The sequence below is a fragment of the Canis lupus genome, chromosome 22 (assembly GCF_048164855.1).
Source record: "Canis lupus baileyi chromosome 22, mCanLup2.hap1, whole genome shotgun sequence".
NCBI classification, from domain to species: Eukaryota; Metazoa; Chordata; class Mammalia; order Carnivora; family Canidae; genus Canis; species Canis lupus.
The window spans coordinates 51,151,350-51,163,619 of NC_132859.1; the positions used below are offsets into that span (position 1 = coordinate 51,151,350).

General features: G+C 50.0%; 1 protein-coding gene and 1 pseudogene across 3 annotated transcripts in view; both read right to left on the reverse strand.

Moving 5' to 3' along the window:
* PYGB (glycogen phosphorylase B) overlaps positions 1–12,270 on the reverse strand; it is a 53,849-nt gene that overhangs the window by 14,170 nt on the left and 27,409 nt on the right. For all 3 annotated transcript variants that reach the window (XM_072793612.1, XM_072793613.1, XM_072793614.1), the window contains exons 5-12: positions 8,331–8,462; positions 6,393–6,504; positions 5,936–6,018; positions 4,453–4,596; positions 3,784–3,876; positions 2,479–2,625; positions 1,084–1,247; positions 100–214 (exon numbers count right to left, since the gene is read on the reverse strand). In XM_072793612.1, coding sequence (XP_072649713.1) covers positions 100–214; positions 1,084–1,247; positions 2,479–2,625; positions 3,784–3,876; positions 4,453–4,596; positions 5,936–6,018; positions 6,393–6,504; positions 8,331–8,462 — 990 coding nt within the window. The remainder of the gene's footprint in view (positions 1–99; positions 215–1,083; positions 1,248–2,478; positions 2,626–3,783; positions 3,877–4,452; positions 4,597–5,935; positions 6,019–6,392; positions 6,505–8,330; positions 8,463–12,270) is intronic.
* Positions 3,254–3,379, reverse strand: LOC140614531 (U4 spliceosomal RNA; annotated as a pseudogene).

The following is a 12,270-nucleotide window of genomic DNA, read 5'->3' on the forward strand; positions in this document are numbered from 1 at the left end:
AGTGATCGCTATCCCCTTGGCACCTGCTGGTGATGGGCAAGAGCTGAGGTGCTACCTGTGCCCACAGCTGCCTGGAGACTCAAAGGCAGCTGATCTCACCTCCACGATGGTGTCGGCCAGCCCCGGGTTACACAGCAGCAGCCACCGTCGGGGTGTGATGCCATTGGTCTTATTCTGGAACTTCTCTGGCTCCAGCTCATAAAAATCCTTAAAGCTAAAACAGGAAACAGGCAAGGATCACAAACCCTGTGTTTTGAATAAGGTGAGCAAGAGAACATAAGGAAATCCCCTGGAAGATCATGAAGCTGTTTTCTAAAGGGCACAGAGCAGTTAGCATTACCGCATGCTTTGAGGACAGTGGGCCCACAGCACATTCAAAGCACTGCACACCTGGCCACATGGTGATAAGCACAGTGGCGGCAGCATGGACTGGCCATCTTCCACAGTGACCGTGACACTGGAGATGTGTAGGCTGCAGAGCCTGAGAACCAGGGCTTAGTTTCCTCATCTGTAACCGGGGACACACCCCACTGAGAGCTTTGCCGTAAGAATTAAAGACTCAAACACAAAACCCTTGGGTGAGCACTAGGAACACAGAAGCCCCACATGGACAGAGCTGCTTGGCATCTACCTGGTGCTCACAGAGGTGCTCCATACACGTCTGGGTCAAGGATGGAGGGAAGGAGTTCCAAGACTACAACCTGCCAAGCAAGGGTAGGGAATTCCTCCTTCCTCTCGCTGATGAGCCCTGGCTCTTCCTGCCCTAACCTCCATGCTGTCTAGGCATGGGGCCCTTGTCCCGAAGGGGGCACTTCTGGCACCTGACTAGCAGTGATGGAGGGAGAGGACACAGAACAGAGGTGGGCACTGGTGACAGAAGGCTCCACACCTCAACATCACCTGCTGAGCTGGAGGCCTCAGTGTCTCTAGGCACCCACTGATACATCCTACGCAGTTCGGTCAGTGCCCCTGAGGGCAGCAGAGCAATTGTGCCCCAGCCACTGCGGCTAACAATCCCCAGAGGCAGATGTGGGGTTGGGAAGGAAGCATACCCAGCTCAGGGCAAATACTGGCCCCACTCACACAGACTGCTTCACGATCTCCGAGTGGATCCTTGCCACGCCATTGACCACGTGGGACCCGATCACACACAGGTGGGCCATGTTAATCCGCTTGCAGTCCCCCTCCTCGATCACAGACATCCTCCGCAGGCGGTCCACATCCCCGGGGAACAGGGCAGCCACGTGCTATTGCCGAGACAGAGAGCTGTGAGCAGGAGGCCCACGGGCCCGTGCGGCTGGTTCCACCTCCTCCAAGGAAATCCCGAGGCTGCTGCACCCTGGATGTGCATTCAAGCTCCCAGGATGCACCTCCCAGAGCCCTGAGTGCAGGAGGAAGCTCCTCCCTGCTGCCGCCACCCAGGGAAGAGCCTGAGCCGACTGCGGGACTGGACTCAGCAAAGCTGTCCTGCCAGTCAGAGGGCCTTGGTGCTAAGGTGTGCCATGTGACTCACAAGGAAAAGACAAGAGTGCTGCCCTCCTGGCCTAGGCAGGGTTTAACCACAGCCTGACCAGTTGTGAACAGCTACTTTTTTTTTACCAAAAGGTGAAAAAACTCAACTATAAGGGCTCCTGGATGGCTCTGTCAGTGAAGGGTCTGTGCTCAGCTTAGGTCATGATCCTGGGGTCCCAGGATCAAGCCTCGCATCAGGTCCCTGCTCAGCAAGGAATCTGCTTCTCCCTCTACCTCTGTCCCTCCCCTCACTCATGCCCCTGCTTGCTCTCTCCCATAATTACAAAATCTTTAAAAACACAAAAAACAAAAAACTGAACTACAACACATCGGGATTCTAAGTTGCCCTTTTCTTTTTCTTTTAAAAGATTTTGTTTATTTATTCGTAGAGACAGATAGAAAGAGAGAGAGGCAGAGACACAGGCAGAGGGAGAAGCAGGCTCCATGCAGGGAGCCCGACGTGGGACTCGATCCAGGGTCTCCAGGATCACGCCCTGGGCTGCAGGCAGCGCTAAACCGCTGCGCCACAGGGGCTGCCCCTAAGGTGCCCTATTCTTGTACCATTCTGCTGTCTCCAGGCAACAGAGATAAAACAGATGCTGCTTTGTTTCCAAATCACCCAAATGCCACTATGATGTCCTAGGACAAAGGCATTTCAGGAAAAGATACATGTGAGGCCCCACTCAGGAATGGTAACATTTTAAAAAGACTTGAATCCACAACTCCCACATACACTGCAGGGGTCTAGGTGTGGGGACAAGCCATCAGCTCTGCCAAGCGACTGCCCTGGGACTCCAAAGTCCTATTACGGAATGTGTCCCAGGTCAGATGACCCCATGTGGGGGACGGGAGGGCCCTCCACTTCTGCCAGGTGCAGGTACATCCCACCATCTCCACCCCCAACGACAGGAGGGGTCATCTGAGGGGCAGCACCCCCAAGCTGCCACCTGCACCCTTGATGCTCACATCCAGGTGCCTCTGGTTGATGGCGTAGATGATCTCCAGGTGCCGTGGCAGGAGGTTCTCAAACATGGACACAGGCCAGCGCTCCAAGGCCTCAGGTAACACAGTATGGTTGGTGTATGCACAGGTCTTCTTTGTGATCTCCCAGGCCTACAACATTCCAGAACATTCCAATGTGTTTTCTTTAGAAACAGTTTTTCTACCAGCTGCCTAGGCAAGGGGCAAGTCCAGGATCAAAGGGAGATGTTCAGATCCCACCAGAAAGGGGCCCAGCCAGCTGCATGTCTCTGCCCTCGGGGGCCTGTCTAGAACCTTCTCGAAGCCTACAAGTGAGCCCCATGCCTTTCGCATTCCTGACATGACCACGTATGCTCTATTTCCTGACAGAGCACACACATAAATGAGTAACACTTACCTCACCACCTGGCATCATTCACTTTCTTCTATAAACCATTTTTTATTGAGCACCAAACACTTTTCTACTTTATTCCCACCAAACTGATCTCACACCCAGTCCAAGAACACTGGGAAACTGTAATGCCCCTTCGCTGTCCAGGAGTGGACAGGACCATGGTAGGGCTGCCCAGCACCCCTTGGAAGTGCACCCCAAACCAGAGAGGGACTCTGAATTCTACAAAATGACATGAAACTTCTTTCACAGTTCTACATGTTGGTTTACACTACGTCAAGAAAATGTTGTTACTCTAGTATCTAGGACCAAATAAGTCAGGAGAATGCACTTATAAAAATGTAAACAACATGTTTATTTACACTTAATACTTCTGGAGGTTTTGCCACAATTCTAAGATGAGAAAATGTATGTGAGAAGCTCTAAGTTTTCAATCAGCAATAATCGCGCCTCAGATAAACCTCACTGGCTACAATACTGCCACTGCGCAAAGCTGAGAAGCTCTAAGAAGTGTCAGAATCCTTTTCTGTTTTCCAGAAAACTGCTCTTCTGTGCCTTTGCACCATGCCCCACATACCATGTCCTGGTCCACCGGAGCCCCATCTTCTCAGGGAAAATGTCCCTTTCTCCCCAGGCCACACAGGAAAGGCCTTCCTCAGCATCCTAGGGCCAGCTCAGTACTCACCACTGTATTGGGACAGGCTCAAAGGTGAAGGGGACACCGTCACCCCATGTGCCCAGGTCTGGTGGGTGGACATTGTCACCCATGTTGTGCCCAGGTCCGTGGGGAATACCATCACTCCCTATGTCCAGCTCTGGCAGGGAGAGTGTCATCACATACGCCCATCATTGTGGGGACACCTTCACCCCATGGTCCCAGCCTTGTCTTCAGTGCTCACCTTGTCCCAGTCCACTTTCTCCACATCCACCAGTATCCTCATAAGCTCCGGGATGGCAAGGGCTGGGTGCGTGTCGTTCAGCTGGATGGCAACCTGCAGTGTAATAGGGCAATCCTCCTCAATCCCCTTGCCTGCATGGGTGGCCACAGTCGTCAGCAGCCGCCCACCCCTGAGGAGCCTGGTCTATAGGGCCGACAACAGGGAGATGAAACCATGGCACAGGTACTGAATCCAGCACGACACCAGCCAAGAAGCAGGGAGTGCAACAGGGCCAGAGAGGCTACAGGGAAGGACCAGAAAGACCCCAAGGGCAGGCCTGCAACAGGACCTTCAGCCCACCCCCAAGGCCCTCCTCATGCTCCCCACAGCTCTCCATGACCCAGAATGTTCCTCTCACCTAGGCTTTGTTTAAAATCACTGAGCCCAGCCTGCCAAATGCATCATGCTTTGCCAGCGGGAGCCTTTTACAGTATCCCTGGCTGCTCCTAAGGGTGCCTTGTGTGGCCCTGGTCAGGGAGGAGGGGCCCAGTCCTGACAAGGAGACCAGGATAAGGGGGGCTACTGTCCTGTGCATCCCCTGCCTACCTAAGTCCCAGCCTTGAGGAAGAAATTGAGCATAGGAACAGCCTGTCCTTCCGTACTGGGTTCAAGACCCATTAACAAACCAACCTTGTCCGGGAATGTCTCAAAACAGGTTCTCACTGGGTCCCGGCAGCCGAACTTGGAGGACTTAAAGCGGCGAATGATATCCTGAAGGGTAGCAGCCACCACAAAGTACTCCTGCTTCAGTCGGAGCTCCTTCCCCTCGAAGAACTGTGGAAATGGGACAGCGCTGACACCAACAATAGTCAGCGGGCCACCAGAAGCCCTCAAGGGCCCTCTGAAGACCCAGGAAGGGCACTAGGTTGAGGAATCCTGCTCCAGGGACTGCAGAGATGCATGTGTGCATGAGGAGAAGCCCTTGAGTGCTGCATGGTGCTGACACCTCCATCCACATCATCCCATGCCCAAAGTCAGGTTCCCTGCAGCTCAGGGGCACAGACAGAAGGTCACGATGGCCTAACCTACGTGTGATCTTCAGACAGGGAGGCGGCCAACAAAGGGTCACTCTGCGCTGTGTGAGCACACCAGGCAGGCAGGTCTCAATCCTCAATAGCCAGGGCCATTCAGAAGCACAAGCTCCAAAGAGTCAGTATTATTAAGAGGTCTTGCACCAGAAGCTTTTGAATCTCCTTGAAATCTTGGTGGAGGAGGGGAGAATGGGGTATGTTTGGTCGTAAGCTTTTACTACCAATGCACTTTGCGACTATTATGTTCATATTACTCTGATTAAATAGAAAACAGGGATCCCTGGGTGGCGCAGCGGTTTGGCGCCTGCCTTTGGCCCAGGGCGTGATCCTGGAGACCTGGGATCGAGTCCCACGTCGGGCTCCCAGTGCATGGAACCTGCTTCTCCCTCTGCCTGTGTCTCTGCCTCTCTCTCTCTCTGTGACTATCATGAATAAATAAATAAAATCTTAAAAAAAAAAAATAGAAAACACACAACCCACTAAGGCAAATTCCAGGGCTCTTGTCTGGCAACAACAAAGCCAGCAGACACTAAATTTGGTGGCAATGGAGCTTGCGGTTGTGACTTCATCTAGTGGGTAGTGACACATACTAAAAGCTTTTCAAAACATATGACTGGTATACGTCTCGGGGCATCACTGAAAAATAGGGACTGCTGTCCCCACTTGAGATATGGATCACCCAACTCTTGGGGAAGTGGCATCAGGTGCCCAGAAAGCAGAAACCAGCCGCATGTGAGGTCTGACAAGCTCACATCCCCCACACGTCACCCTGCACGTGGCCTTGTATGGAGTCAGCTGAGACCAGCTCTCAGGCATGGCTGCATATAGGGCCGTGAGAAGAGGCAAAGACCCCCCCTGAGGCAGCCCCTTAGGGAGAGGGCTAAGGGGAGATGCTAACAGGCACACCTGGACTTACGAGGCTTCATCAAGCATGCGGTGCTGCCCTCACTCCATAGAGCCACTCAAGGGCTGCTGGTGGCCACTTATGTGGTCTCAGCAGATAAATGTGGCCCTTCTAGAGAGCCCCAGTCCCCCCAGCACACTTCCCTAGCAGATGAGAACAAACCTCATGAGCTACTCACGTTATCATTTGGATACAGGACTCTGGAGATGTTCTCAGCCAGGTTCCTGTCCAGGACCGCCTCGATGTAGCCACCCACGTTAACTATGAGCAAGACGATGAGATAAGGACCCAGGTGCTACCCTCTGGCTCCCAGTGAGCCCTGTGCCTACAGTTTCTCCCTCCCTCCCCTGAGCTGTGTGAGGGGCATCCCTGAGCAGGTGTAGCAGAGCCACGGTTCCACTGCGCTCTCATATACCCTGTGGGACTCCAGACCCCTTGTTCTCTCCTGAAGGCCCAGCTCCCACGAGCGCTGGCCATGCCTATGGGCCCTCCCTGAGGAGCCCACCCTCCACCCTCCACCCTCTGCTGTGGGAGCCTCATGCTCTCCACAGCAGTGACAGTGCAGACGGACAAAAGCTGCACAGGGCAGGTTTGGGAGAAGCCACGCGAAAGAGAGCAGGAGGGGAAGAACACACAGTCATGGAGCTTAAAGTCGTTGGGCGCCTTGGCGGACCACAGCCTCATGGTGTTGACGGTGTTGTTCCTGTAACCCGGCACTGGGGTGTCGTAGGGCATGGCCAGCACCACCTGGCCAAGGAAAGAGGGGCAGTCTGGTCAGCCAGAGACACGGTCTCTGGTCCACAGTCCTTGGTCCCCAGCTTCCCCACCCCCCAGTGGCGCTTTGCTTCCTGCCGATGGCCCACCTACCCACACTCTGGCTCTTCTCCCACTGCCCCAAAGCCCTGCAACTCACCTGCATCGGCCGTGGCCCAGCCCATGGGCATCCCAGGCCCCGGGGTAAGGGCCCTAACCACACTCGCGAGGTCGCATGGGTCTTCTCTGACTCACCTCCTTCAACACTGGCACTGATTTAAGAATTCTTTCCCCTTAGCTGCTCAAGGGGCCACTGTGTCAGCCTTATTCAGGCCCCGTCAGTAGCCGCACCTCCTGGGCCCTGTCCTCTGCTATCCACACCAGCCTCCTCTTGCTAGGCCCTGCTTGTAATTTTAGGACTCAACCAACTTCTCCATAGACAGCCTCTATTCCTGATTCCATTTCTCAGCATCTGCAGAAGGCTCCTACTGTTGGAGGCCTTGACTTCTAACCCTCAGAGAAACCAAACCAGCACACACTGCACTTACAACAGAAAAGGAAGAGCTTACTCTCCACCCACAGAGCCTGCCTTGGCCCCTCCTGCCTCCCCTCTGTCCACAAGTATCTGCTTTCCTCTTACCAAGCACAGGAAGACAGTACAAGCCTCAAGGTCACTTCCAACCTTCAGACCACTCGATGGGGCTTCTCACACTAGTGGGGGCTCATATGGGTTCAACTATGTGGCTTTGTGAGATGAAATCCACTCTGACAGCCAAAAGAACTGCATGATAGCATCACTAGAGCCTATTACCTTTCCCTTCCCCTGTCCTTGGCTCCCCACATTCTTGTCCAAGCCAGTGATAAGCCCTGCAAAGCATCCCTAACCACCTCTCTTTCACTCTCCAAGGCCAAGCCCTCCAGGTGAAGGCCTCCGCCATACTCTTTCTGAAGTACCCCAATGGTCTCTACACCTCCCTATGTACACTGATATGCTCGTCTTCTACAAGCACATGCTCTGGGATAACTGACCCCTTCTCTGGTTTTTCAAAGTAAATACAAGTTATCATGGCATGTTAGGCCTACATAATATGGCTCTGGACATCTTTAGCCTATGCACTCTGTTTAAAACTTATGCTGCAGAAAACCTAGATGATTCACTTTTGCCTGCCCAGGACTTCCCTGGTCTCCCAGGCTCACCTCCCCACATCTAGACAACTGAACTGTTCATTACAGCTACCTGCCTCATGAAGGCTCTCCTGCGACCTCCCTTAGACCCCTAAGACCACCCAGATGTGCACTTTCTGCCATCCTAGAGCCTAGACTGGACTCTCCATGCTCTTGCCCTGGGCCCCTTGTCAGTGCCTGTGCCCCGTTTTGGGACATCCACCCTGCTCACCCACACTGCCCAGGGCTTTAACCCGGGAGACACTACTATGGCCTGTGGTGGGAGGTCAGCGCACTTATCAAGTGCTTGCTCTCTGGAGATGCTGAGGGGCCAGCCATGTCCCCCAGGGAATCAGTGCCCTGCCCCTGTCACAACACTGTCCTGCTGGCCATTTAACAACTGCTGGTCTCAACTCCAAAACAAGGCTCTTAAAATACAAAGACTGTGGCTTCACACGGAGCCTTTTTCACTGGGAAGCTCCTGGCAATGCTTAAGAATCGGGAGTATGAGGACAAAACCTCCCAGGCTTTTACCTTGAGTCAGGTTCTCTGGGGAAAGAGCACACCTCCCACTCTCAAAGGGAACCCGGTGTGACAAAATGAAACAGTCACCTCACTTAGCCCCACACCGCCCCAGGGATGCCCAGGGTGGATACCTGCGTGTCCAGCCACCTGACACCCTCAGGGGTGTGCTCCACTCTCCCGTAGAAGTGCACAGGAAGCATGTACTCGGGCCGTGCCTTCTCCCAGGGGTTGCCATAGCGCAGCCAATCATCTGCCTCCTCCACCTGCAAAGGGGCCAGCAGTGAGGGGAGCTCTCGCAAGGCAGCAGGGGGAGACAGTCCTGGGTGCCGGGCTGCCCCCATCCTCAGCCCACACTGACCACACTGTTGAGACGATGCTGCCTGACATGGAAATAAACTACAGCCTATCTACAAGGCAAAGATTTCCAGTTCTAGTCAAGGCCTCATGTTCAAAAATTAACATGTTGGATTATTAAAGAAACTAACTTAGATAAAAGTCAGAAAAATGCTTTAAAGTACAAAGACATTAAGAATCACCCGAATTTGACAATAAAAAGGAATGAAGTCCTGCTGTGTGCTGCAACATGGGTGAACCTTGCATACATGTTGAGTCAAAGATGCCCCCATAGTGTATGGTTCCATTCACAGGAAATGTCTAGGACAGCCAAATGCATCGAGACAGCAGGTAGATTAATGGTTGTCAGGCGCTAGGGTGTGCCTGCAAATCCACGCTAGATTTCTTTTTGAGAAATGTTCTGGAGGGGTACCTGGGTGGCTCAGTCTATGAAAGATGGCCTTTGGCTCAGGTCAAGACCCCAGGGTCCCTGGGATCAAGCCCCACATCAGGCTCCCTGCTTCTCTCTCTCCCTCTGCTGCTCCCCCTGCTTGTGCGCTCTATCAAATAAGTAAAATCTTTAAAAAAAGAAAAAGAAAAAAAAAAAAGAAAATGTTCTGGAAATAGACAGTGGTGATAGATGCCCAACTTTGTAAATATATTAAAAGCCACTTCATATCTCAATAAAGCTGTTATTAAAAACAAAAACAAAAACAAAAAAACAAAAAGAATCGCTGGTACCCTACTGCTTGGAGAAGGACACCACAAATGAGTGGGCACTAGGGGCAAGGCTGCCTATGCAGCAGGAATGCCTGGACATATCACTGGAAGACATTGCTTTTCTGCTAGGCCTTCCTTAAAGCACTTTATTTTTCAAAGCCTGCACCCAGTAGCATCCAAAATCAGTAAATACACAAAAAAGAACCTTGCAAATAAAGCTAAAAGTAGCCCCATGGACTCTAACCATCTTTGAGTAGAAGAATTTGGTGGGGTTGCAATGGAATAAAGAAATTTGGTAAGCAGTGAATAAAGAATTATAAATTAAAATTTAAACAAGAGTCTTCTTCAAATTTTTAAGATTTATTCATTTTAGAGAGGGAAAGAAAGCGCACGTAAACATGTGGGGAAGGGGCACAGGGAAGAGAATCCTAAGCAGACTCTGGGTACACAGTGGAACCCAACATGGGGCTCAATTTCACAACCCTGAGATCATGACCTGAGCCAAAGCAAAACCAAGAGTCAGACACTTAATGACTGAGCCACCCAGGTGCCCCTTCCTTTTTCAAATTTAACAAGCAACCCTATATACAGGCATACCTTGAAGATACTGCAGGTTCGGCTCCAAACCACCACAATAATAAAGTGAATACAGCAATAAAGAGAGTCAAATGAATTTTTTGGTTTCCCAATGCATATGAAAGCTATGTTTACACTACACCGTAGTCTATTAAGCGTGCAATAGCATTAGGTCCTAAAAAACAATCTACATACCTTAATTAAGAAATACTGCTAAAAAATGCTAACCATCATCTGAGCTTTCAGCAAGTTGTAATCACCAATCACAGATCATCAGAATAATGTAACAATAAAGTTTGCAATGTTGTGAGAACTACCAAAACATGAAAGAGACATAAAGTGAGCAAATGCTGTTGGAAATATGGGATTAACAGACTTGCTTGATGCAGAGTTGCCACAATCTTTTAATTTGTAAAAAGCGGTTATGTGTGAAGCATAATAAATTGAAGGGCAATAGAACAAGGTGCGCCTGTATGTTACCTTGACAGTTTTATTTTTTAAATTTTATTTATTTATTTATTTATTTATTTATTTATTTATTTATTTATTTATTTATTTAATAGTAAGCCCTATGCTCAATGCAGGGTTTGAACTCATGATCCCAAGATCAAGAGTTGCATGCTCTGAGACTAAGCCAGCCAGGCATCCTGATTTGGTTTAAAACAAAACAAAACAAAACAAAACCACCCTGTTTTTTGTTTTTTTTTTTTAATGGTTCTTACACAGAAGTAAAAAGTCAAGAAGAATATTTGGGGACACCTGGGTGGCTCAGCAGTTGGGCGCCCGCCTTCGGCTCAGGTCGTGATCCCGGGATCTGCGATCGAGTTCCGTATTGGGCTCCCTGAGAGGAGCCTGCTTCTCCCTCTGCCTATGTCTCTGCCTCTCTCTCTCAGTCTGTGTCTCTCATGAATAAATAATGCATATATCTTTAGAAAAAAATATTTGGTTGTAGTTTGTGACATGGCTGAGGTTATTGCTTCCACATATGTCTCTCCATCATACTCCTGGCTGGGCTTTTCTGCCTGGTGCAGGCAGCTATTCATCACGGGACCACCCCTGTGTCTTCTGATCTGGCACCACATCCTTGTACACTAGTGATGTACACACACTCCAACACAAAGCCTGGCCATTTCCTGCAGAGTAATTCCATGAGTTGTTTGCAGAAGCAGCATCTCCTCAAATATAAAAGGTGGTGTGGTGGTGGGGTCTTCTCTCTGGACCCCCATCTCTGCCCCCCTGACAAACAACACTGCTGTCTGACCACTGCCCAAATTTAATTCTGCTGTAGCTAAACTCAATTAAAAACTGACCAGCTAGGGCAGCCCCGGTGGCTCAGCGGTTTAGCGCCGCCTTCGGCCCAGGGTGGGATCCTGGAAATCCCAGGATCGAGTCCCATGTTGGGCTCCCTGCATGGAGCCTGCTTCTCCCTCTGCCTGTGTCTCTGCCTCTCTCTCTCTCTCTTTCTATGTCTTTCGTGCATAGATAAATAAAATCTTAAAAAAAAAAACAAAAAACTGACCAGCTCCCATGAGACCTGAGTGGGAGGAGGGTGAGTTTATAACTCATCTATCATCCCACAACTGTCTTTAAGCTGTTATGCAAGATGATAAGAGGTATAGGAATGAGAACACCAGAAGAAAGAAATGTCTGCAAGCAAAAGACAACACACAATAAAACCTTCCTACCTATAACCATAACATCAAATAAGAAAGGATGGGCCTCAGAGTTTCTGTCTAATGAATACACATTGCACCAACTGTAAAGAGCTTGAATGGGTCAAAGCACAGGTAGGTGTACAAAGGGCTGGGGTACCTCTGATAGACACACACACACATAAGAAACTGTGCATTAAATTATCCAGAATGTACCAGGAGGAAAAGTGAAGTTCTCTTTAAGGTTGGAGAGAGTAAAAAAAAAAAAAAAAAAAAAGGTTGGAGAGAGTAGATCTACAAATTAAGCAAGAGATACAAATCTGTTTTAAGTTTTCTCTGTTAGCCATATTTGTCAACTTTTTATTATGAGTGTTTTCAAACATACAGAAGTGTTAAAAGAATTGGCAGCGAACACTTGTGCACCTTCCACTTAGGATCCATAATTGTTAACATGTTGTTATACTTGATTTATCACACAACCATCAACTCATTTATTTCTTGACGCATTTCAAAGTCAGTTGCAGACATCTGTGCACTTCTCCACGAACAGTTCAGCATGCACATCATTAAGTTCAGTTCATCCTGTATTATTATTTTTAGGTCAATATATATACAACGAACTGTATAAACCTGAAGAATACTCACTCTTGAGGAGTTCTGGCAATTGCACATGCCTGTGACTCAAGCCCCAAAATGATCCATGAGCTTGCCATCACCCTAGGCATCCACTGTTCATGTTCTGTTACAAACCTTCTAATCCCAACCACAGCCCTGCCTTATATGTCACTAT